General features: G+C 46.8%; 9 protein-coding genes across 9 annotated transcripts; 7 read left to right on the top strand and 2 right to left on the bottom strand.

Annotated features, from left to right (window-relative positions):
- Positions 1–305: 305 nt before the first annotated feature.
- Positions 306–1,951, top strand: EYB26_003592 (uncharacterized protein; the record flags this gene model as incomplete). The annotated part of the gene is made up of 4 exons (XM_054262892.1): positions 306–1,061; positions 1,113–1,203; positions 1,258–1,851; positions 1,905–1,951. 4 exons carry the CDS (start codon positions 306–308, stop codon positions 1,949–1,951), a joined length of 1,488 nt encoding a protein of 495 aa, XP_054118867.1.
- A 566-nt stretch (positions 1,952–2,517) lies between these two features.
- EYB26_003591 (uncharacterized protein) lies at positions 2,518–3,745 on the top strand (the record flags this gene model as incomplete). Its single annotated transcript, XM_054262891.1, has 5 exons — positions 2,518–2,552; positions 2,684–2,839; positions 2,896–3,457; positions 3,521–3,652; positions 3,713–3,745. The coding sequence occupies 5 exons, from the start codon at positions 2,518–2,520 to the stop codon at positions 3,743–3,745; spliced, it is 918 nt and encodes a 305-aa protein (XP_054118866.1).
- An 879-nt stretch (positions 3,746–4,624) lies between these two features.
- On the top strand, positions 4,625–5,111 carry EYB26_003590 (uncharacterized protein; the record flags this gene model as incomplete). Its single annotated transcript, XM_054262890.1, has 4 exons — positions 4,625–4,635; positions 4,717–4,800; positions 4,922–4,959; positions 5,032–5,111. 4 exons carry the CDS (start codon positions 4,625–4,627, stop codon positions 5,109–5,111), a joined length of 213 nt encoding a protein of 70 aa, XP_054118865.1.
- A 2,078-nt stretch (positions 5,112–7,189) lies between these two features.
- Positions 7,190–8,531, top strand: EYB26_003589 (uncharacterized protein; the record flags this gene model as incomplete). Its single annotated transcript, XM_054262889.1, has 4 exons — positions 7,190–7,373; positions 7,476–7,935; positions 8,024–8,365; positions 8,462–8,531. The coding sequence occupies 4 exons, from the start codon at positions 7,190–7,192 to the stop codon at positions 8,529–8,531; spliced, it is 1,056 nt and encodes a 351-aa protein (XP_054118864.1).
- A 797-nt stretch (positions 8,532–9,328) lies between these two features.
- Positions 9,329–10,438, top strand: EYB26_003588 (uncharacterized protein; the record flags this gene model as incomplete). The annotated part of the gene is made up of 2 exons (XM_054262888.1): positions 9,329–9,632; positions 9,702–10,438. 2 exons carry the CDS (start codon positions 9,329–9,331, stop codon positions 10,436–10,438), a joined length of 1,041 nt encoding a protein of 346 aa, XP_054118863.1.
- A 2,017-nt stretch (positions 10,439–12,455) lies between these two features.
- On the top strand, positions 12,456–13,304 carry EYB26_003587 (uncharacterized protein; the record flags this gene model as incomplete). The annotated part of the gene is made up of 1 exon (XM_054262887.1): positions 12,456–13,304. The coding sequence occupies one exon, from the start codon at positions 12,456–12,458 to the stop codon at positions 13,302–13,304; it is 849 nt and encodes a 282-aa protein (XP_054118862.1).
- A 318-nt stretch (positions 13,305–13,622) lies between these two features.
- EYB26_003586 (uncharacterized protein) lies at positions 13,623–14,814 on the bottom strand (the record flags this gene model as incomplete). The annotated part of the gene is made up of 3 exons (XM_054262886.1): positions 13,623–14,339; positions 14,405–14,677; positions 14,755–14,814. 3 exons carry the CDS (start codon positions 14,812–14,814, stop codon positions 13,623–13,625), a joined length of 1,050 nt encoding a protein of 349 aa, XP_054118861.1.
- A 2,019-nt stretch (positions 14,815–16,833) lies between these two features.
- On the bottom strand, positions 16,834–18,097 carry EYB26_003585 (uncharacterized protein; the record flags this gene model as incomplete). The annotated part of the gene is made up of 6 exons (XM_054262885.1): positions 16,834–17,173; positions 17,245–17,366; positions 17,557–17,622; positions 17,685–17,846; positions 17,915–18,035; positions 18,093–18,097. 6 exons carry the CDS (start codon positions 18,095–18,097, stop codon positions 16,834–16,836), a joined length of 816 nt encoding a protein of 271 aa, XP_054118860.1.
- Positions 18,098–23,102: 5,005 nt separating this feature from the next.
- On the top strand, positions 23,103–23,748 carry EYB26_003584 (uncharacterized protein; the record flags this gene model as incomplete). Its single annotated transcript, XM_054262884.1, has 3 exons — positions 23,103–23,308; positions 23,386–23,602; positions 23,662–23,748. 3 exons carry the CDS (start codon positions 23,103–23,105, stop codon positions 23,746–23,748), a joined length of 510 nt encoding a protein of 169 aa, XP_054118859.1.
- Positions 23,749–24,122: the final 374 nt, after the last annotated feature.

Raw genomic sequence — 24,122 nt, 5'->3', positions numbered from 1 at the left:
CACAAAGTAAATCACCTCTAAACAGGTGGCTTCTTTGCATAGCCTACTCTTTCATTCTTTGAAATTCAGTCCCGACGACCTAGCGACCTGGATCTGCCGAGGCTGACTCAGTTTGCCATCGCCCCTCATCCCGCCCACCTGAGCTCTCCATCAACCCAGCTCCAGTCAGCGGAGACGGTCATCCACGGTTACGCTGAATCACACCCGCGGTTCGACTGACGGTTTTGTTTACTTTAAAATAAATTACATAGTACCCCTGATACAACACAGAAAGGTCGTCTCACCTGCTTATACTCAAACTAAACATGCCAACATACGACGAAATCCGCTCCGCAACTGAGAGCGTTGATAGTGGCGGCGGACGATGGGATACAGAACGCTTCGCACGTGAACGCGACGAGCGCATTCACCGTGGTCCCGCGCCGCAGCCGCCTCCATTCAGAGAAAGAGAACGAGACCGCTCTCGATCACGATCACGACCACCACCTCCTCCGCCGCCCGAATTCGAAAGATCAGACCGTCGTCGGCGGGGCAGTAACCGATTCGAGGACCGCTTTGAACGGCGCTTCGTCGAAGAAGATCGATATGGACCACCGGGTCGTCGTAGAGACCGGTTTGTCGAAGAAGATGATTACTATGCTACACGTGGATCAGGTCCGTTGGTGCATCGTCGAGAGCCGTCGCCGCCGCCATTTCGTCCCCCGAGATTGGTGAGACGGCAATCTTCGCTTGATACTTTTGATAGAATACCAGCACGAAAGGCTGAGAGGGCGCCCCCGATCAGAGGAGTACGCCCACATAGACGATCGTCACCGCCTCGTTTTGTTGAACGCGACGAGCTGTACGAGGAGATTGATATTGCGGAGCCTGACGAGTACGGCGACGAGGAGTTTCGGCATTTCCGCGAACGGGAGATGCGCCGCCCCGTGAGAGAGGAGATTGTCAAGGAAAGGATTATTGAAAAGGAAAAACCGTACCCGAGAAAGGGCAAGACGAAGATGCCCAGGCGTTTGGTGGATCGTCGCGCGGTGCAAGAGCTTGGCTATCCATATATCGAGGAGGTTGGTCTCACCTGGCAACTGATATGTCTCGGTATACTGACTTGATAACAGGAGCGAGTCATCATCATTCAGAAAGCTCTTTCTAAAGAGCTGATTGATGAGATCGTGACCCTGAGCAAAGAAATAAGGCGCCGTTCTGAAAGTGAGCATCCATCAATGTCGTTGTCTGCTTCTGACAAGTATGCTAATTGTGTAGCCGTGGTCTACCGAAAGTATAGATCGCCATCACCTCCAGTGCGCGAACGAGAACTAGTCGAACGGGTTGTCATCGCTACACCATCGCCTAGGCGATCTGGACGTCTAGTTGTTGAACAATCCCCATCGCCAATCCGTGCTGAACGCTTTGTTGTAGAGCAATCTCCGGCACGTACCGAACGTCTAATTGTGGAACACTCTCCAGCACGCACAGAGCACTTGATCGTCGAACGCTCACCGTCTCCTCTCCGTTACCGCAGCCCTTCGCGGGTCCGTTCCGGCCGTTATCTCGACCGCCCTGATATCATTGAGTCTCGGCCTCGCTCGGTATCCGTCAACTTTCCCCAGCGTGCTTCTGATACGATCATCGTTGAGCGTCGCGGAGAAGATTCAGGACAGGTCGTTCTAGTTGAGCGGCCGCGTCGTGAACTTGACGTCAGCGAAGAGATTCGTATGCTCGAGGAAGAGCGGCGAATGCTCCAAATCGAACGTCGTCCTGAACATGTTGGCTCGGTGGATATTATCAAGGACAAGGTTATCCGTCGGAGCGATGGCGAGACGGATGAAATCATTGAAGTGAAGAAGGATAGAAAGGGTTAGTCAGACCTCCCATTTGAATCACGACTCCGCTAACTTGTATCGAACTAGCCCCCGATTCACGTATTATTCGTGCGATGATGGCGACTTTGACGTGAGGTTCGCAGCCACTGTTGTCTAGGGTTGACGTCGAGTCACATACTGTTTCCATATTTTATGATTGATTGTTTCACGGCGTTGTCTGAGTCCGAGTTTCGGCATGATACATAGTATAATGATTGTGTATGGTCTTTTGATTCCACTGATGTCCGCTTATGATTGATATGATTGTCAAATGCCACTTCTTCAGTATGCTGTAAGATCTGTGTATGTATATAAATGTTTCGGTGCTGTTAGGACAGCTAAGATTTCGTTCAGTGAACCATGTAAAAGTTATCATCCCTTGCTGTCTGCATTTCTGCTGCTAACTTAGTCTACTACAGTAACTTAACTTAGTTAACTAGTTATCTTACTCTGGTACAATCGTTAGTCAACAAGTGGGGTGGAGCTAAGCTGCCGCTCGCTGCCTGAGGCAACAAGGTTTCAGCTGTTGGTCCAGACCTCCCCTAAGTCACATCAAACATCTACCTCCAGCCGACAACGCTGTTTCGTATACATATTCCAGTCTTTTTCCAGAAACCCACGTTGGCAACTTTGATTCGATATACTGCATTGATTGACCAAGATGGATAAACTCCAGGCCTTCGGAAAGAACTTCAAGTAAGCTCCCTACTGTCCTGCCCCTCCTTATCTGCATCCGCCGTCATGTTTTGATGCCAGGTATATTCTGGACGAGCGCACACTACACACAGCATTTATGGATCGGTTACTGATATTTATTTATTTTATAGCGCCCAGTTCACGCCTTTTGCGGCGCGAACTCAGCAGTTTGTCAAGGAACAGCTTGGCCAGGCGGATGAGAAGACCCAGCTTCCGGATGATTATCTCGAGCTCGAGAAGCGTGTCGATGCTTTGAAGCAGGTTCACCAGAAGCTTCTTTCCGTGACGTATGTATACCCTCTACTTCGGCACCTTATCTACCGGCACTAAATTGATAAAATAGCTCCCAATACTCAAACGAGGCTTATGATTATCCCCCCAACATCCGCGAGTCCTTCAACGACCTCGGTCGCACCATCAGCGAAAAAGTCAACCTCCTCTCTCACGCTTCCTCCCCAGCCGAAGCCCAGGCTGCCTTGACCGCACCCCCCTCCGCCAAACCCCAACCCAAGACCTTCAGCCACGCCATCGCACGCGCTTCCCTGTCTGGCTCGCAGCTAATCGCCCAGACCTCCCCGGCCGAGGACCCCCTCTCAACCGCATTGGAGAAATACGCCTTGGCCCTTGAGAAAGTCGGCGAAGCCCGTTTGGCGCAAGACGCTCAGATACAGTCTCGTTTCTTGGCTGGATGGAACACCACCTTGAACACAAACCTGACTTTTGCGACCAAGGCTCGTCGCAATGTGGAGAACTCGAGACTCAGCTTGGATTCGATCAAGGCCAAGAAGAAGGCTGCCGCCGGTGGGGATTTGGATAATATTAGTGAGGATGCAAGAATTGAGATTGAGCAGGCCGAGGATGAGTTCGTGGGGCAGACCGAGGAGGCTGTTGCTGTGATGAAGAATGTAAGTTTCTTCTATCTCCCTCATGTGCATTGCACTGGTTTTGACTAAACCGTTATTTTTCAGGTCCTTGATACCCCTGAGCCATTGAGAAACCTCGCAGATTTGATCGCTGCCCAGCTCGAGTACCACAAGCGTGCATATGAGATTCTCTCCGAACTGGCTCCCGTTGTTGATGGCCTGCAAGTTGAGCAGGAGGCAAGTACATAGCCCTGTCCACTACTCGTAACGTCGACCACCTTACTAACTGACAATCAGGCCAACTACCGTAAGAGCCGTGAGGGCGCTTAAATTGGTGATATACCATGTCTTGTGATTTCCCCACTAACTTCCTTGCCAGTTGGTTATTTGTTGAACTTTTGACAGCTTGTGATTCCCGGACCGTATGGATTACATACTGTCGTCTCTATGAGGAATTTGCGTTCTATGTATTTTCATTATTTCCATTATTTTCTTCATCTTTCTCGTATTGATTTATGGTAGAGTCTTTGCTTTGTGTGTAGCTAGGTTGTCTTCGGACTATGTCCACTGTAGGCTTGAGTTGCAAGCTTGGTAATATACCAATCCTAACAGAATCATAACTTGACATTTTATTTTGTCTACTCTGTACAATAAACGTTAAAATAGAAAATAGAAAAAAAGAAAACAATGCAGATCAAGCATAGATATCAATCACATGATTTGTCCGCAAGCTCTTATTAAAGCGCCAAGCCTTGCACCGAGCCGCCTGTGTTACCTACCTTAATTCGTACACCTCAAGCTTAACGTCACCACTAACTTAACCCAACCTACCAACAAACCATCTGAACGAAACGGCCATTCCAACGAACAAACGCTTTCCAGCTCCATTGTGTCGGTCATACTCTGTACACCGTTTCCCATATATCGTGCGCCTCCACTCTCAGCATCGCCTGCGGTCCCGAATTCGTTGACGGGTACCTTGAATTCGACGGCTTGACTTGGAGCTCACACTGTTGGAAGCTAGGCCGCTGCACTTATTCTCTAGCTGCGAGCTCATTACTCGTTATATTCGTCGACTGTCTGTGCATTCGCCCCTTTAAAACCCGAGACTCCGTTATCCGGCATCCAGCGACGAATCGTCCTCAAAGCCCGCTCTACGTCGATATACAATTCTCGTGAAACGAACAGAAACAACTCTATAACATCATCATGGCGAATGGGTGAGCTCCTTCAACCTTTCTAGAACACTATCTTTCTCCTTGTAGGGTACAAATTTTGTACTAAACAACTCGGAAACACAGTGCAAGTGTCATAATTGGACTCGTATTCGCGATCCTGGCCAGTCTCTGCGCCTGGTTCTTTGCGCCAAAGGGTGATAATCAGACGTACGTCCTCTGCCACTTTCTCTTCTTCTCCCTTTCGGATATGCGGCTACGGTCGAGTTTTTGGGGGTGCAAATGCTGACATGTGTTTGTGATTTGGTATATACAGTGTTTGGCGAAGTAGTCTCATCCTCGCCTTTTCAGCTTGTTATATTATGTGGGGTATGTTATGTCCTCTCTTATACGGGCCTGTATCATTTGAGTATGTCGAGCTAACATTTTCTGCCGCGATAGCTATCACATTCCTCGCACAGTGGCACCCTCTTATTGTGCCTACGAGATCAGATATGCGTCCTGGTCGGGTGCCGGAGTAGACGGCTCTGATCTTTGCGTTTTGGTCCCGTTTGAAGCATTCAAGGTGAACTCGGGTTACAAATTAATGAAATATATATATTTTTTGAGTCCTGCATATTCTTTGCTTTGCTGTGTACGAGTATTCCACTTCTTTTCGTTTGGATATAGCACAACCATTTTCCTATTTTAGCCATGGCCGGCCATACCGCATGTCAATAAGTGAGTAAAATAAATCCCTCGGAATAGACGAATTCAGTAACCTCGACTTGCTGAAACAAAGCTCGTCGAATGAATAAACGCCTGTCAAGAGTCCAGACCTGTCCATACGCGGCGTTAAGGCCGTTTTTAATATACACAGAAAAAAAGAACTCTGCTATCCTCATGCAGAGCATAGTCCGTTGTTCGATGCATGCATGTATTATATTCCATGCATGTAGGTAAGTGATGTGCCAATGCAAATCGGGCTAGAAATGACTCGTTTAATTTCGCACAGAAGTTTCGTTTAGGGCAAACTAGTTGAGATGAGAATCCTATGCAGCGATGTAGATTCCAGGGTTTATGGCGGTCCTCAGACTTGCGCCAATATCGCATTAGCACCTCAATGAAGTACTTACCGTGGAAGGTATGGTCCTCAACAGACTGCTTACAGCACGGCGCATCGGCAGGGTTAACTATTATCATCATATCAGACTGTTGTAAAGTTCGTGTTGAGACCAGGATGTGCTGAGACCAGGATCATTACAGTTGTTCTGAATGCGATCACAGTGATGTCGCGCCTGAGGAGAAGATAGGATAGGGGGGCCGGCGACTTTAGCTAGTCTGAATACTCGAGCGGTTTCATCGCCCTTAATAATAAACATGATAGACATTGAGAATACGTTGTAGATGTTTCTTGATACTACTCTATGAGAACATACGGACATATATACGAATATACGAAAGATACCTTCCTGAATAGGCAAGCGCTGTCAGCATTCGGCCAGGTAGAAACTCCGAAGGTCCGGACAAACCGTGTCGTGTATTAACTTAGCCGTTACGATAAGCATGATCCCACGTGTAATAATTCTAGAATGGAATTTGTCTGTTATCTGTCTGATAAATCACTGTATTCTGCAGGATCTTTTTGGCCAATGGGATTTACTACGTAGACTTGAGTTTAGGCGGGGCGGCATCAACAACTAACATAACATGGGGCCCAAAAGCTGATTGTCGTGACGGGGACTTAGGGCTTGTTTCCGGGCACTACTACGAGTATGTACTAGGTACGAGTCTCGACGAAGTAGTTAAGAGCTGTTGGGCCAATGGAGTGCGAACAACCAGCGATTGGATGTTTAGATAGACACGGCGTGCACTGTATGCTTGAGCCTTGTGGTGGTTGTTGTTCTGGCCCCCGCCCCCCGCTTGTTCGGCCTGGTCAATTGTTTCTGTCTCTATACTACATAGGCACAATCTTGTATAACAACGGAGAATATCTAAAAATCTCCATACGATTGCAATCCGCTATGGGTGTAGCTATATATTCGCAAAGATCGGCCATACATATCTAGTTATTTCATGGATATCTGCTCAATGACATCGTCTTTCAATGAAGCCCGAAGATCAGAACACCAACATCTGAAAGGACCCTGAAAGTCGACAAACCTGTACAAATTAGTGCCAATTTAGCCTCGCTAATGACCTTGTCTTACCTACCTAGTCAGTCAGATACTTTGCACAGGCCTAGTGCTTAGTTATATACTCTTAGTGAATTTGATAGTCCGATCCATGCTCTTAGTAGACATTAATCGGGATCCGTGTCTTCGCTCTTCTTTCTTGCGTAGCATTGAAACCCTTGCCATTTACAAAAGAAATGATCCTGTCTAGACTACCGATGTCGAGGTAAAATTTGTGGTTGGAGCCATGATTCGTGATGATTTCTTAAATAAGCTTTGATATCTTCAACATTCGAGAAAGCTTGAGAAGCCACATTTACCAAAGCTTCTTCAATCAATCTTCAAGTGGGCCTGCATCATTTGCACCTTGCAGGCAAACCTGAGAACATCCGTGACCATCTACTCGTCTTCTTTCGACAAATGAGTCATCTCCTTTTCGAGTCGATATGGATGTTCCATATATCGGAGACAGACTCCTGATCTTCACCAGCGTCTTTGCTGGTATCCAGATCTTTTTCGTCGCTCTCCGGTTAATGACTCGAGTACAGAACCCCAAGACTTGGGGCTGGGATGATGTTGTCATTCTGGTCTCGCTCGCCGGACAATTGGCGACTGCTGGGACAACCATTGGTTTGTTACCTCTTGATATCTCCAACAAAAAGAGGAGGGGGGGGGGGGGTCAGACTCGGCAGGGACTGTATAAAAAGGCTGACAGGAGTTTGTGAAATAAAGGTTACGTCAAATGCGCCTTGATTGGCTATCACCAAGACTACATAAACACCAACTTTCCTGAAAAAATAGTCATCGGACTCAAATACCTCTTCGCAATCCAGATCCTATACAACATTTTTATGAACGTCCCCAAATTCGCCATTTTGCTACTCTACAATCGCGTCTTCCCGCCTCCCTTGCGAATCAACATGTTCGTTCGCGTGATGATGGCGTTTTTGATCTTGCAGACGATAGCAAACACGCTTGCGGAATTCCTGATCTGCGGAGCCCATTTTGCGAATTTCGATAATTATGTGCGGAGTACTTGTCTCAGTAGAGAGGCGTTTTATGTCTGGGGCACGTTTCCGAATATCATCAGTGATGTGGTCATCCTGGTGCTTCCGATGACAATTATCCTGCGGATGCATATGGAGACTCGGATGAAGCTTGGGTTGGCAGTGACGTTTTTGGTGGGAAGTCTGTGTGTCAAAATACCCCAAACTCTCTCTCTCTTTTAAGGTTGCTTTTGATGTGTTCAAGGTCGGCTAACGGAACGACCAAATAAACAGTGGTCTCACAACCTCAATCCTGCGCTTCGCATGGTTCTACCAAGACATCGCAATGACGGACTACAGCTGGAACGCTGTCAACCTCATGATAATCACCCAAGCAGAGACAGGCACTTACCTGATCTGCGCCTGCCTCCCAACATACCGTCGCTTCGTCCTCAACTGCTCATTCCGTGGCAAAACTCAGCATACACATACAGGTGGCGCTTCACCACCTACATTCTATGATCCCAGCCGGCGCAGCACACAACAAAAACAGCCCGTTTATGTTCCGCAAAGGCCGGAGAGTGTGGCAAGTCTGCACGGGCAGCAACTGTATCTGAATGATACCTATCCTTTAACGTTCGTACCGAGCAAGGACACCTCCTCCCATCATCATCATAATCATCGCCCTTCTTATGCGAGTTCTTCGTTGACGTTTAGACGGTCGTCTAGCAGACTCAATGAGTCGCCTAGTGATACTGCTGAGCAGCATCTTGCTCATCCGCAGAGGCAGAGTTTAGAGTGATCTTCGAGCTCAAATGTTGGTATGAGATTGTTTTTTTCCTTTCTAGTCATTTTCTTGCTTTTTTCGTGGGGGGGATAGGTCAATATATAATTGATATATACCATATCTTTTTGGTCGTGCATGGCGTTCAGGTGCTGATTTTTGTCTCGAGGTTGGAATTGATTGATGAATGAATGAATGTCTACTTCATCTCATCTCATCTTAAGTTACTCTTCAAGGGGGCCGAAAGTCTTACCCAATTCATAATTAGGGTTAGGGCTAGGGTTACAAGCAATTTGTATGAGTATGGTCTTTGCTGCCGATGATGGTAGTGATGTTTGATCTCTTTGTCGCGATACGGGCGCTCAATATATACTAGATTGTGTCAATTCAATAGATCGCTGACTTTCTTGATGCTTTCCATGATTGACCTTGTCGTAGAGATGGGCTCTTGATTCAACGATGGAACCCATAATCTGGCCAATTCATCTCAAAAGTTGGACCTTCGTTGATTTCAATGTGTCCAATCCTTGAGAACATCAACCTTAGGACTTATGAAGACAAATAATGTGAAACTCAAGGTATTCGACGGTCACTGTTGATCGGCGTGGCATAACCCGACGAGCCTCGGCTCTTTGATTGGGTTTCATCGAGTTAACTACATTTCGGAGCTCTGTCATTTTTCATTTCTTACAACTTACCACAACCCATGACCACATCAATGAATTGAAGATATCTGTATTTGCCTGGTTTACAATCGCCCATTCACACCGTCTTTGCTGCGAGTACCACTCATTTGGCTTACGACTGTAAAGACCATGTCCTCCGAAACATTCAAGGGCTGGGTAGCCCACGACGCCACCAGTCCCTTAGCATACACAACATTCACCCCCAAACCCTTCACACCAACCGACATTGAAGTCCACATCAGCCACTGCGGCATCTGTGGCACAGATCTACATACTCTCCGCTCCGGCTGGTCGCCCACCGACTATCCATGTGTCGTGGGCCACGAAATCATTGGGACCGTTGTGCGCATTGGCTCTGGAGTCGCGACACTCGCATCATCGCCTGCATCGAGGCAGATACGCGTTGGCGACCGCGTGGGTATTGGGGCGCAGAGTATGTCCTGTTTGAGGGCTGATTGTGAGGCGTGCGCCGATAGACTTGAGAATTATTGTCCGCGTATAGTGGGCACATATAACGCGCGATACGCCGATAAGAGTAAATCATACGGTGGATATGCGAATTTCTGGAGGGGTCCGGCCCATTTTGCTTTTAAGATTCCCGACTCTTTGCCGTCTGCTGAAGCGGCGCCGTTACTGTGTGGTGGGGTGACTGTCTTTCGTCCTTTGAAGAGGTATCATGCCGGCCCGGGAAAGACCGTTGGTATCATCGGAGTTGGCGGGCTAGGACATCTCGGTATTCTGTTCGCCAAAGCACTGGGCTGTGAGCGTGTTGTAGCCATCTCGCGAACATCGAGTAAACGAAAGGATGCAGTTGAAGGCCTAGGCGCGGACCTTTTCATTGCTACCGAAGAAGATAAGAAATGGGCAAGAACATACTCGCGCTCACTCGACCTTATTATCTGCACCGTGGACTCCCCAAAACTACCGCTAAGCCAATACTTGCGCCTGCTCAGGGTGGGAGGCACATTTGTTCAAGTTGGAGCCCCAGAGGGTCCTCTTCCAGGCCTGCCGGCGTGGTCATTGATTCAGAAGGAGGTCCAAATCACCGGATCGAATATTGGGTCGCCGGATGATATAAGAGAGATGTTGCAGTTGGCGGCCGAGAAGCGAGTGTATCCGTGGATCCAGAAGAGGCCGATGAGTGATGTGAATGCTGCTTTGGCCGATATGGATGCCGGAAAGGCACGATATCGGTATGTGCTGGAAAATGACGTAAGGATTAATGAGGCGAAGCTATAGTAGTATAATCAACTGGCAAATAAGTCAATCTTTTTTCAATTGATAAAAATCGGAGCGATATCAGAGCACTCTTCGGGTTAGGGCTACGGCTGCAAGACGGTCTTGAGACATCCAATTCTCATCCTCTGCCGGCGAAATTACCTTCTGCTGTGATCATTGATGTTACCTAGCAGCGAACTGACATCATCCTCGGCCGAAAGACAGCTGAATCGAACCACGCTGTGGAGCATCGGTCATTTCACTAGAGTGGCTCAGTGGATAACTTCACAGCCTCAGCAACAACAACCCACCAGCCACATATTTGTTGTCTCAGATTGCTCAATTCAATCGAACCCACTACGCGTCGTGGCTATTACACACTTCCCGTGTGTACATAGTAATGCAGGTCGGTCGGCATCAAGGTGAAAGATATCTCATACTAGTATAGGTACTAGTCTGCGTACATAGGATGCAATAATAGGACCATACTAGGGTGTGGAGAACAGGGCTCTGAACCGCCACCACCTGTTGGACAAGCCTACTACGTAGTACAAGGGTTGCCTATGTTACCTATGCCTACGCTAAGCACCAGTCATATTTTAGTGTCCCGATCCTCCCAACAATGCGTTGATTGCGATCTCAACATCTCGATCACCACGAGAGGCTCGAGCTCCACGTAGCGTACTTTTAGCCTGAGCGTGCTACCGTACTCGAGACTAACCCCACATCTGTGGCGAAAATCGAGATTAAAAGAAGCAATATTAGATCAGACCAGCCACTGAAATCAGCTGTTGGTTGACTGGTTTTTGTTGACTTTTGTACAGAGTATGCCATATCTTTGTTGGCCGTGCCGGGATATCCATGAAAACAATCCGCGGCCAGACAGCGAAGAACTGCCAAGTGAGTCGAGTACGTACCCCTCACTAGTTTAGTCTACCACAACACGTACTCCAGAGTAGAATTGACTTCATGCCTCCAGCCCAGAAAGACCCATTGAGAGGGGTAAAGACCGTAAAGTTCAGTAGAAGTGGGCAACAAGCCAACAGGCCAACATTGCTACTCACAGATGGCGAAAGGATCAACAAGTGAACCAGTGGGTTGTTAGAGAGCCATGACCCCTCCCCCCCGAATTAAATCTCATATGGCGCAAGAAGAGAAACACTGCGTTACATTTCATGCATCTCGCTTGCTTGCCACTGCATTGATATTGCATGACGTGCTTGATTTCATCATTTGCTTTTTATAACCTTGGTGGTGTGTAGATTGCTAGTTTATCTCTCAAATTGCATCCCGCACCGTGGAGATATCTCTGGAGAGAAGAGGATCTAGGGTGTCTCCTCAGACGTCATTTTATCTGACTGATACAAACTAATATTGAAATGCCTATAATTCCTTTTCTTATAGTACAAGGAATCCGTCGAGAACCCGGTATTCGAAAGCTTGCCTCAAAAGGAGCAGAGCTTGCCCTCCCTCTCTAGCTTCTATATTCAGCTAGCAACGACACAGCCTCACGTAGCTATCACAAACCTGCGGCGCGGCCGATGGAGGGGCTGTGGATATGGATAATTGCCTAAATCCCGAGTTCTGTAGGCGTACGACTCGGAAATGTCCTAATGATCCATACAGAACTATCGACTTGTTGTCAGTGGCCCACGACAATCCACTTCCATCGTTTCTCCGAGATATTCCCAGCAAATGAACAGAGACGAGAGGGTAAAGAAAGTTAAAATAACAAGCAGCTTGTGGAACAAATGGTTAGCTTCGATCATAGCTTGATCAGGGTCCAATGAGTGCGTAGACATGGTGCTTTACCCCTCGTATGCTTTCATTATTGGGTGAAGGGTTCGTCTTGTGTATGATAGTAGATGAATTGCAAGCTTGCCCAGGTTGGATTGAGGGTATAAATACTCCCTGTTTTCCGGTGACGAGTTTCTCGGACATTGTCTTTCTCAATTGCATCTACTCGTATTCTATACATCTACATATCATTTATAACCCTATCCCACCCTAATCCCTATATACTTCTACTCCCATCACAATGAGCTACAACGACAACAACGACTCTTACGGTTCTGGAAACCGCTCGGGAGGCCGCTCCGGTGGCTTCGGAGGTGACAGCGACTCCTACGGCTCTGGAAACAGCGATTCCTATGGATCCAGCAACAATGATTCGTATGGATCAAGCCGTACTCGAGGAGGCCGTGATAACTCTGACTCCTACGGATCCAGCAACACCGACTCTTATGGATCCAGCAACAACGACTCCTACGGCTCCAGCAACAAGAAGAGCGACTCTTATGGATCTAGCAACAACAACGACAGCTATGGATCCAGCAACAAGAAGAGTGACTCTTACGGATCCAGCAACAACGACAGCTATGGATCCAGTAACAAGAAGAGTGACTCTTACGGATCCAGCAACAACGACAGCTATGGATCCAATAACAACAACAACGACTCCTATGGATCCAGCAACAAGAACAGCTCCTACGGATCCAGCAACACCGACTCTTACGGATCCAGCAACAATGATTCCTATGGATCCAACAAGAAGAGCGACTCTTACGGATCCAGCAACAACAACGACGACTCCTATGGATCCAACAACAAGAACAGCTCCTATGGATCTAGCAACAACAACGACAGCTATGGATCCAGCAACAAGAACAGCTCTTACGGAGCTAGCAACAACGATTCTTATGGCTCCAGCAACAAGAACAGCTCTTACGGATCCAGCAACAACAACGACAGCTATGGATCCAGCAACAAGAACAGCTCTTACGGAGCTAGCAACAACGATTCTTATGGCTCCAGCAACAAGAACAGCTCTTACGGATCCAACAACAACAACGACTCCTACGGATCCAACAACAATGATGATTACTAAGTGTCTTTCGGGTATCTATGTATGGCCATGACATTTGTCTAGTTAGTTTTGGATGTAAGGAATTGGTTAATGAATCAATGATGAAATCTTTGTAACTTTCAATCGTGCCCATCTACCTAGGTATAGTTGTCATCAAACTAAGGACAGAGGACTGTTGTATCCACGAGCTGTGCTATAAGCAGTAGCAATCAAAGTATCAAACTTGATAAGGTATCTACCTAAAGATAAAGCTTTTATACACCGTAAACTCAAATTAAACGCCGGCAATGCCATGAGAACTCCTCAAAAAAGAACCAACGAAACAAAAGAATAAAGCCACTATGAGCTCTCATCTCCACCCTCGTCCGACTTGCTTTTCGACTTCTTCTTTTTCTTCTTCTCTGTACTCTCACCTCCATCATCGGCATGTTTCCGCTTCTTCTTCTTCTCTTTCTTATCTGCATCTTCCGTTGGAGGCACAAAGTCCTTTTGGCGTTCCTTCATCTTCTCTTCCCTCTTCTCTCGCTGTTTTTCTTGAATCTCTTCCTTGCGTACACGCTCCTTGGCCTGTTTGGACAAAAAGTATTCGCCAGATTCCAATTCCTTGTCGATCTTGCTCTTCTCTTGTGGCGGCGGGAAAGGCGTGTAAGCCTTCTGTGACTTGTCGGTGACCTTGTGAGGAACACGGCGTTTCGAGAGGGTACGTTTCTTGAAGTTTGGCAAGAACCGATCCCAGGATTCTGTAGCTAGTGTTGGGTCCTTGGCGAGTTCGCGTTTGATCATAAGTTCTTTGATGTGATAAATTGGGTGGATGTTTGCCATGCAGTCTTCGATAACTCGGCGCACTTCCTTCAATCCTTTAAACGGGCCCATGGCGGATACCGTGTTTCCTTGAACAAGAATATATGTGCTGGTAAGAAGCTCAAGAGCTTTCAAGGTAGATCCATTTGGTCCGAGGATACGTTGCCGGCGTTTCACAAAGCGCTCTTTATTGTTGACCAGGTTGCGGATTTTGATAATGTCACATGCGACGCCGTCTTCCAGGATTTTGAGGGCCTATCCGAAAACTCTCGTTAGTAGCCAATTTTTAAAGCAAATCATAAAGGCATGCAGAAACCAACCTGTTGTACTGGTACACTCCGCGCAAGCAACTTAATCAAGTCACGAGCATTGAGAATCGCTGCAGGGTCGAATGTCTTTCTTGTAGTTTTCACCGTCATGCTACCCTCAACCAAATCCAGGGTGCAAGCGATACCCTGCTTCTCCAAGGTCCTCGTAATCAACGGCCATGCTTCCTTCAAGTAGACTTCGCGGTATTTGGGGAAAAGAGTCATAAACGATGACTCCTCGGCGAATGTGCCACCGGTATTATCCTCAGGCTTGAATTCTTCGATCTGTTGATCGTCATATTAGTCGATGTTTCATCTAAATTCAGAACTGCCCAGAACGCAGTTGCACACAGCTGACTGACCTTCCATTTGTCAATATCATCCGTGTCCCACGGCTTGTCCTTCTTATACGTTGAAGGCATTGTGAAATGTTAAATTGCGGTATTGCGCACACTTTGTCGACGATGGATAAGAAAGTTGAGATCGGGAAGGCGCAGCATCGACTTTTTTTTCTTTGCCCGCAAAGCTTCCCAAAATGGTTAAGCCTGGAAATATTGATGCCTCAGGCATCATATATGCTGAGCTTCCTTAACGAGGGATCATTTTGTTACAAGTTTCAATTGATAGTTAGGATTTACTGATAGACTTTTAGAATTGTCAATCTTCAGACACAGAGAAGTCATGAAGTGTGGCAAATTCATGAGAGGGTGAGACATAAAAGGGTTTGAGGTTGGTTTGCTAGCCATGATTTGAGATCCTTGAAAAGCAAAATCTTGATTGATAAGCTTTTCCGATGCCAAAAAGGCAGAATAATAGAACACCAATCATGTGGTGATGGTCCAAATCTTATAAGCTAGCTTTCATAATGGTGTTAAGCTTTTCAGGGCTCGTTAGCCGCAACTTTTCTATATCTGCTTTGTTCACTTTCGAAGCGGATAATTCCGGGGGTCGGGGCCGATGTGAAGATGTATAATCCTACGTCTTTGCACATGTCTCTTCGACGTTGCAATCGATCAAAAGGAGATCTGCGTATATCAATGCCTAATGGCTCCTTTCCTGCCTGATGTAGACGGGGTCAGGGCGGTGAAACGAACAATGACAAGGGTTAAGCGTTGTGACTCCTGATGGTTAACCTTAATTCTTGTTCTTGTTGGTTGCATTCTTTCATTATTGCTGCGTGGTGTCACTGATCTCTCTGTATGATTGTATTTCGAGATGCAGTGTAATCGTGCAGATATTGGTGAGTCTTTTACTCCGTACTGTGGATCAATCACATTCCAACTTTCTGATACGAACTTTTTAGATGATCATCAGGTAGGTAGACTAGTGGCAATCCACTCAAACTTGCGCCGATTATCGAGGAGTCTAGAATGCCTCGGCTCTTTAAATGGGCAACGATGTCTGATATATCCAAAAACTGGATCTTCGGGGTGTGGTTGAAGCCCAAATGAATCCGGCAAGATTCGGTGACATTTATTACCTAGATTCGCTTGTGGTTTAGGTATTTTCCGTCAGCCAACTTTGACTCACTCACGTTTCGCAGTAGGCATACCGACAAAGTATCTCCCTTCCACAGCGATCTCAACCTGACAATCCTGTAACAGTGTTTGAGGACTGATTCATCGTTCCGGTCGTTTGTGGATAATATACCTGATCAAACTGTGAAATAATTGACTGTAGCGCCCCTGAATCTCTTCCAATAGTCGAAACATTTCAGCCCCGCCATGAAATAGCCATCACGGTATGTACCATTTTCATGACATGCCGTCGCTTTAAAGGCACGATATTATGGCTCGGTATAAACAAATATCGATGCGTCGAAAGCCCATTGGGCACGATTGACGTTGCGAGGGGTGGGAAGTGAGCTGAGAGCTTGGAGCGACATTCGCAAGGCGGTGGCAGGGCTGCTCTTTCCTTCCATGACAAATTAGGTGATAATCAACGTCTTTGATATCGGGCAACTACCGGTCATACTTTTCTCTTCTTTCTTCCGACTACTTGTTCTCAGCTCAAAAAGCCATCATAAGTACGACGTACGGCATAAGAGAGGCTTGCGGGGAGCCTGTAAAAGTTGTTCTTGTGTTTTTGACAAAGATGAAGTTTATCTATTCAAAGATCACGGTTGCAACTGGTCTGTTGAGGTCTTGTACTCGGGTATGTAAACAATTATCATCGTCATTTGTCTAGTTTCAAATTGAGTTGAGGTTTGCTGATGAGATGCGGTACTATAGGGGTTTTCGACCGATGGCGACATATCTGGAATTAGTTAGGCATGCCAGCAAGTCCTTCTGAGAGCAACTCACAAAGGAAAATAAGCCTTCAAAGCATGATCATCAACCTCTACACGGGCTCTCTGTATCAACGAGTTAAAGTCATCAAGAGTCATGTGTAATCGATGTGTCAATGGATAAAGGGCCAGTGATTCCAGCAATTGGTGAATATTAGATCTGTTCGAGGCGCCGATCTGGTGTGATCGCGGGTCTCCTCAAGGTTAGTTCGGCATGTGCAACAAGACGCATCCAGTACTGTACTGATATCTTACCGCTTGACCAAGCAGACAATGGAAGCTGGATCATTCTCATGTCGACATCTTCCAAACCTGCTGCTGTCATCAGGCTTGCAAGTCTAGGAGCGGCTCTCAAGTCCTTGAGATCCTCCAAGGCTCGCATATAGCGTCTGCTCCATTCTCGAAGGGCATGTCGATCAGTTATGGAACCGTTGTCGGATTGGACATTGAAATATATCTCTGCCATTTGGACCCAGCCGCCGCGTTTCGTCACACTGTATTGCATACCATACGTTAGGTGCATTTGCAGAAGGGTATTGCGAATAATGGCCCTTAATCATCTTACCGCACCAGGTCGCGGACGTATGATGACCAGCGGGATCGATCCAGTCCGGAAGCCACAAGCCTTGAGTGGACAAGGTCGAAATGTCGTGAAGGGAAGGTAAACGGCCGATTGAGGTTGTCTACCTAATGGTCAATGAAATCAGCGATTCGCTCTATTCACTCGATTGTGGGCCATTAGTCTCGATGATTTTTGCGTTTAATTCTCAGCTTAGACTCCTGTCTAGCATGCCATGAGTCGGGGAGGGAGGGAGGAAGTGTTGGGCCGAGCCGAGGACTTGGTTTTCGTGAGGATTTGAATTGGACAAATGCATACCTGCAACCATAGATTATCCGGTATATCAAGCGGCTGCATATGGGGGGATATGTCAACTCCTATAACCTTTTTCGGCATTTGATCAGTGATTGAATCTCCATGTCAGAACCGGCTTCCACCCTAAGTACCTGGCAGTGTGGATATCGTTCTGCAACTTCGAGTGCCCAGTTTCCAGCTCCATACCCACAATCCAACACTCGCCGAGGGTTATGGATCGGCGGAAATATGAGACGGTTGTCGAAAACTAGATTGAAAACCTGTTGCTGTAGTTCAAGCCGGTCGATCTCATCCTAAGGACGTCAGTGAATTCATTTGTATGAGACATATGCTTTAGCTTTCGGTTTGATTCGTGACTAACATCATCGATAGGGCACAGATAGATGCGATTGTTGAGCGAGTATTGTTGAAACTCACGGCCGTGAATGATGACGATTTCTTGCAGAGCGCTGTTGAGCGAAGTCGTGCCCACATTTGGGTTACTATATTCATAGGTCAGTTTGTATACAGTTGTTGGAGTTAATGTTTCTAGATAATACCTCATGGCTCTCTTTTCAATCTGACTATCTTTCAGTTAACTGCTGAGTGAGACGTGTCGACAATGCTTGTCGTGAATCTGTCAAATCGATCTGACTGTGGTAGTCAGAATGCGACGAACAGGCTGGCTATGGTTATCGATGGAGCAATAAACCCCCTTAAATACGAGACTGGGCAGCAACCGAGACGCGAGCCTAAGCAGAGTCTTAGTTCGTTGGCACAACCAATATTCAGTCAGGGCACACTTGAACCCCTGGGATAGTTACCGAGAAAATCGGGTATGGTCCTGGCCGTGTGATACAATACGGAATCTAGTCCTCAAATCACAGAGGACCTACCTACCGTTGTGTGTTATGAGCCACAGACTACCCTGTTGCCTCACGAGAACAATCTGTAGAAGTGAGCTGGATGACAACGTTAGTATCGGTTCAGTCACATACGGTTCGGTCTATGGCTTCTCTCGGCTGACTTCGCCGCGGGTTTGTGTGTTGGCCCCGGGGGTGATGACTCGATATTGTCCCTTCGGAATTGGTCGATACAAATCGAAAGATATTGGCGCTTGGTGTGAAGCGTATTACGACCGTCATGACCGTAATCTTGACCAGAGAGGACGAGATATCTTGATCTTCGAAGCAAGATTGAGCCAACCGAAGCGCTGTGAATGGTGATAGGCTGGCACGATGCTAGAATTTCGCCCACTAGGAAGTCTTCCAATGCAGTGAGAGAAAGTCGCATCCGCCCTGTGGACCCATGTACACACCACCCAAGTGACAAAGGATTCCTAAGCTTCTTGTCAAGGGGTCGACAAAAACCAAAAAAGTCTCTACTCAAACAAAGGGTCGTCCAATGTATTGTTCGCCAGATGCAAACAGGCGCATAACGGTGGCATACATCTACTGCAATGACGCACCTTTCATTTTGAGTTGGCGAGTTCGCTCTCTAGTCGTGGATAACAACTTATTCTACTAGATAAGGCCAAAATCTCGAGCATGATCTTCTTTAAGAACAAGATTTGATCATCGCCATGTACCAATAGCATTTCCATGAAACAACGAACGTACCGGGAACCTCTGGGAAGGGTAAGCGAAGCCCGTTACCAATCGACAAAATTTTCGGGTCTAAGCCGCTACGGTACTCTCGTTGAAAGGTGGCAGTGGGAATGCCAAAAGGGCACACAATAATAGCGCCTCCATTAAGTTGTCCTAGAAGGAAGGGTCGGGAAATTTAGAGTGCTAGTTTTACTAAATGAGTACCTGAGCATATGCAGGTCTCCATACGCCGAATATGTTAAATTTTCTCATTCGGAACTCACCGCCCTTTATGGACCTACGGTCAATTCAAGCCTCGCGAGGGTGATGGACGGCGTAGGATGAGTGCTACGTCAGATTGAGACACTACCTGGCGACATTTTGACTATTGAAAATGTACTCTCACAGCAAAATCGAACGAAGAGAGACAGAAGCTGATGAGGATCATCAAGATGCATATACATTTCAAGCATGTGATGGCATGAAGGGTGTCACCACATGAACTGGGCATCTCGCTTTGAGTCAGCTGTCGCCTGTGGCTTATCCTTTGCCGGCCCGTTCCACAAATCATGCGGGTTGTGGTCAATGTTCGGTTTCATCAGTCGGCTCGCAAGGGCTTAGCAAATCTTGCAATCTAGGTTTCTTGAGGGTTCGTGAAAGGTTGATTTTCATTTGTTATCTGTTCCAAGCCGCCAATTCACATACGACAACACTAGTTGAGATACCACCGGACTGGCGCACCATCCCATAGTTCCCGTCTACCCGAAGGAAAAATACGTGATCGGACGCATGTAAGGAATATTTATGCACGGGATAGGCGGGAGCGGATAAGTCCATGGTGCTATCCAGACTGTCGGGACGGCTGTCGTACGAGCGAGGAGAGCAACGCAGTTTTCAAGGAAAAATAAGGGACAATTTGGGGAAAAGGTTCCCCGGCCCAGCGCCATGGTTCACAGTTAATAAGCTGCCGTCCTCTGCCGTCCTCTAAATCCTGATGGCTCCGTTAGGCCCTTTGCAGTGGGCCCGCAACTTTATAGAGTCTATATTACTTCTACAAAGATGATATTGAGCCGTTGTTGTATTTTGAAAGAGGAGGAGAGGGGTTTATGAACTTGAAGACGATCATCGGTGTTTTCCACGTTGAAACAACGGTCTTACACTTTGCCGACACGCATTTTGGGTGCTGCAGGACGAGCTCTGACGCTACTTATGTAGCTGAAGTGAAAAGTGAGCTAGCGGGACCTTAGTCTACGGGCCTACTTTAGTTACCTTGCCCTAAAACCTCGAGGCTGTCAGTGCGGCCCACGTTAAACCTTACAAATAACAAAGTTGGCAAGTACGGATATTAATGATGAAAACTCCGTTGTGGCTCCATGAGGAACTACTTGGCGAGTGAGCGCTTTGATTGACTGGTCGAGGATGGCTACTGGCTGACTCAATGTATCGAAAACTGGGTCTTGCTGCTAAAACGTGCTAATCCACTTTTCTTCAAGGGGCATCCACGAACAATTTGTTCCTGCGATCTATCTCCATAACAGGTTTCTCTTACAGGGTCACATGGACCACACGCACATGCACTTTAGTTTGGTTGTGGAAGAGCGCCATTATCGACCCATACTCTCATCAACAAGGAACAATACTGCCATATATACATCAACAGCTTGCAGGCGTGTCTTTCTTTGTTGGAAATCAGTCTGCTGTCCTATTCGACCAACCGTTTCCCTTGCCTATCGAAAGGTTATAAATTTTTCTCACTACGTCTGCCTGCAAGTTACGAATGATCATGCAGGGATCTCGGGAAGGCCCCGCTTGGCTTATTAGCAATCATGCGGCCTGCCTAATCCAGTATGTTTTCGATTCTTTAGCAGGATAGTCCCATAGAGTCTACTGTGTGATATTTAAGTCTTCGGCATTACCTTCCTTTCAACGAAAGTGTGCCACTCACGCGCTGTCGGCTTCAAACCATCCACAATCCACGAATATGTGTTGACATACCGAATGGATTACCATTGTCTCGCCTACTAGATATATCGACTTCATTCGATCTATCACTGACCCATATACGGAGTACATGCGGCATTGGCGTGATTCGAGTCACCGGAGTGTTCGACTGACCTACTTGGCGCATGAAAATCCTCCAGGGCCCCACGTACTACGTACATTAGCAATACATTTGAATACAGGGATGCGCTACAACTCTTTCGTGAAACGCATTTCATTATTCAACTGAAGTCACACGCTATACGGTGACGAATCACGCATTTGAAATTTCAAGTCCGCCACCGGCTACGTACTTTTAGACCAGCCAGACTTGGGTTCTGGATTGAGATATCATCACTGCGAGGCAGAGGTCGACAAGTCACGGCGTCTGTCATTAAGGTATGATTGCACTATCCGCTGTCGAAGATTTCCTCCAAGGATCGTGTCAAGGTTTCATACCACGTTTTCTGGATTGCCTGTTTTTAAGATTACGAATTATCCTTCGTTAGGTGATGCTTTAAGTTACTGTACTAACATTGGACTAGCGAGAGCTAATATTAGCCCGAAGAAGTAAAATCACTGTGGTTTGACTTGGCTCCATGGTCGACCGACTGCATTATCACTGCCAACTAATTACGAAGTACCCATTTGAGCATCGTACAGGAATTCAATGACTTTTCTTAGGTACTGTGTCGGATAGTTTCATAGCGGCGAACTGTTGCTGCCACGTCACTCTCCAGTATGAGTCCGTCAACTTTATGAAGTCTAGTAGGCTAGTGATTCTGGACTCAGTATTAAGAGATTGGCTTGCATGGCATATGATCGACTGGACAAGGATGTCCCAAATTCAACCCTGCGTGTTGGTTGAAATCTCGCCTACATGATGCTATTCCAGACCAACCTTGTTACTGTATTTTCTTTTTTTTTTTTCTTTCTCTCTTCTTCTTACTACTGTAGTACGATCTTGGTGCAGGCTCTGCGGAGCTAATGACTAGACGGCATATGCACAACACCCAAGGGTGCCAGCAAATGAGATCAGGCTGTAAGTGCTGCAGGTGTCGATGAACACCATATAGTTGCATCTGCCGTACCGCTAGTGTGACTGTCAGGCAGCATGTACTTTGCTTAGCACGTAGTATGGTATGCACATTTGTCTGGTTCAGGAAGTCAGGAAACACTAGATTTAGCGCGTAGCTATTAGGTATTGCATATACATGGTAACATTGAAATATACTAGACGCGAAAGAAGAACATATCTTCGATATATCTTGTAGACGCTAATGGAGAACTTTTATTACACGAAACGCGGGAAGATTATCAAGGCGAATGATACAGCGCAATATGAAATAGAGAACATCTACCATCATACTCTCTGGCATAACTATCGCTCTACTATGATACAAGGCTACAGGCCCGTCGGAAGATTGTCAGGAGAGACTCGGTCTAATAGCTAGTGGGGCTTCCCGATCCCGTCATTACCGTTTCTTATCCGTCGTTGGACCGTTGGATAAGCACGAATTACTGGGGGAGAGGACATGAAGTCAAGTTGCCCTTGGTTTCTTGAGAATATAATCAAGCCCTGTATATTGACACATAGCAGAGAAACGAGAGATATCCTCTTCTGAAATGATATGTTGAGCGTATATGAATGGTTGTTGTGACCAGGGTCTCAGAATCGGACCAATTAGCGTCGAAGTGGCTGGGGCGGTGAAGATGCGGGCGTGTGACCCATCACGTGCTGGTGCTACGATTGGACGGTGGCTATCGTCATTGGAGATGGCTTCACAGCCTGCTTTCCAACCTCTCTTATCTCAGCCTCGATATGCATACGCTGCTTTACCACCATTGATTCTGAAAGCATAAGCTTGAAGGCTCGTCTGGCTTTTTGAATATACCTTACGATATCCTCATTCCATAGCCAACCCATCGCAAGACAAGAGTCTAAGCCAGGCGTCCTCAGCGCCTTATCTCAACCTCAACCGCACCTCTCGGAGCTTCGCAGCCATGAAGCTCCTCTCCGCTCTCCTCCTTTCCTCTGCACCCCTCCAAATCTGGGCTGCATCTCTACCGCTGTTTGGACAGTCTCCCATCAAGAGCTTGGAGGAAACCTTCCCCGTTGCTGGTGAAAATCCTCTTGAATACTGTGCAAACCCCAAAAATGACATCCTCGAGATCATTTCGGTTAACTTGACTCCTAACCCTCCAATTCCGTATGTATCCCCACCAAATTCTAGTGCTGTCATGGTAATCTTATAAACGTTTTGCTGATATACATGGTACTCCATAGTGGCGAAATCCTCACCATCGAAGCAGAAGGCATATTCCACGAAGCCGTTGAGCAGGGATCCAAGATCCATCTCCAAGTCAAATATGGCTTGATCCGATTAGTGAACGTAGAAGCCGATCTGTGTGACGAGATCGAGGGCAATACGGATCTTACCTGCCCTCTGGAGGGACACAAAAAGTTTGCCAAGGAAGTTGAGATCCCTAAGGAGGTTCCTCCTGTAAGTTTTACTTCAACTTTACTTGAATATTGAATGGCTTTGATTAATTTGTGATATAGGGCAAATACACTGTTCTCGCCGACGTTTATACTGAGGATAAGGTCCGCATTACCTGCCTTCAGGCCCACGATATCATCTTCCATTAAGCTGTAATTATGTGTCCATGTTGATGTGAATCTTCCTACGATTGATTATACGCCCGTGCCTTGTCAATATGCTACAACCCTCAAGCCTGCTTTCCCTGCTACACGCTCCAATTTGACATTTTTGCTCTCTATGACTCCCTGTCTGTTTGATTGTTTCCCTGATCGACTCGTCTCTTTCTATACACAGCGTTCTGTTCATGGCCGCTTTTGCCTTACTGATAGTTGTGTCGCCTAGACTCATTTTGGCGGGTTTTGTTTCTACTTCTCTCTTTGGCTTGCTCATGCTGTATCCTGGCACTAGTCCTATATATTTGAGATGCCGTTTTGTTTTCTCGGTGAGATAATATCAAGTTTGCTCACGATGCTTTGCCTCT

This window comes from Talaromyces marneffei, chromosome 2 (genome assembly GCF_009556855.1).
Source record: "Talaromyces marneffei chromosome 2, complete sequence".
In the NCBI taxonomy this organism is placed as follows: Eukaryota; Fungi; Ascomycota; class Eurotiomycetes; order Eurotiales; family Trichocomaceae; genus Talaromyces; species Talaromyces marneffei.
This window is presented reverse-complemented; position numbering and strand designations above follow the sequence as displayed.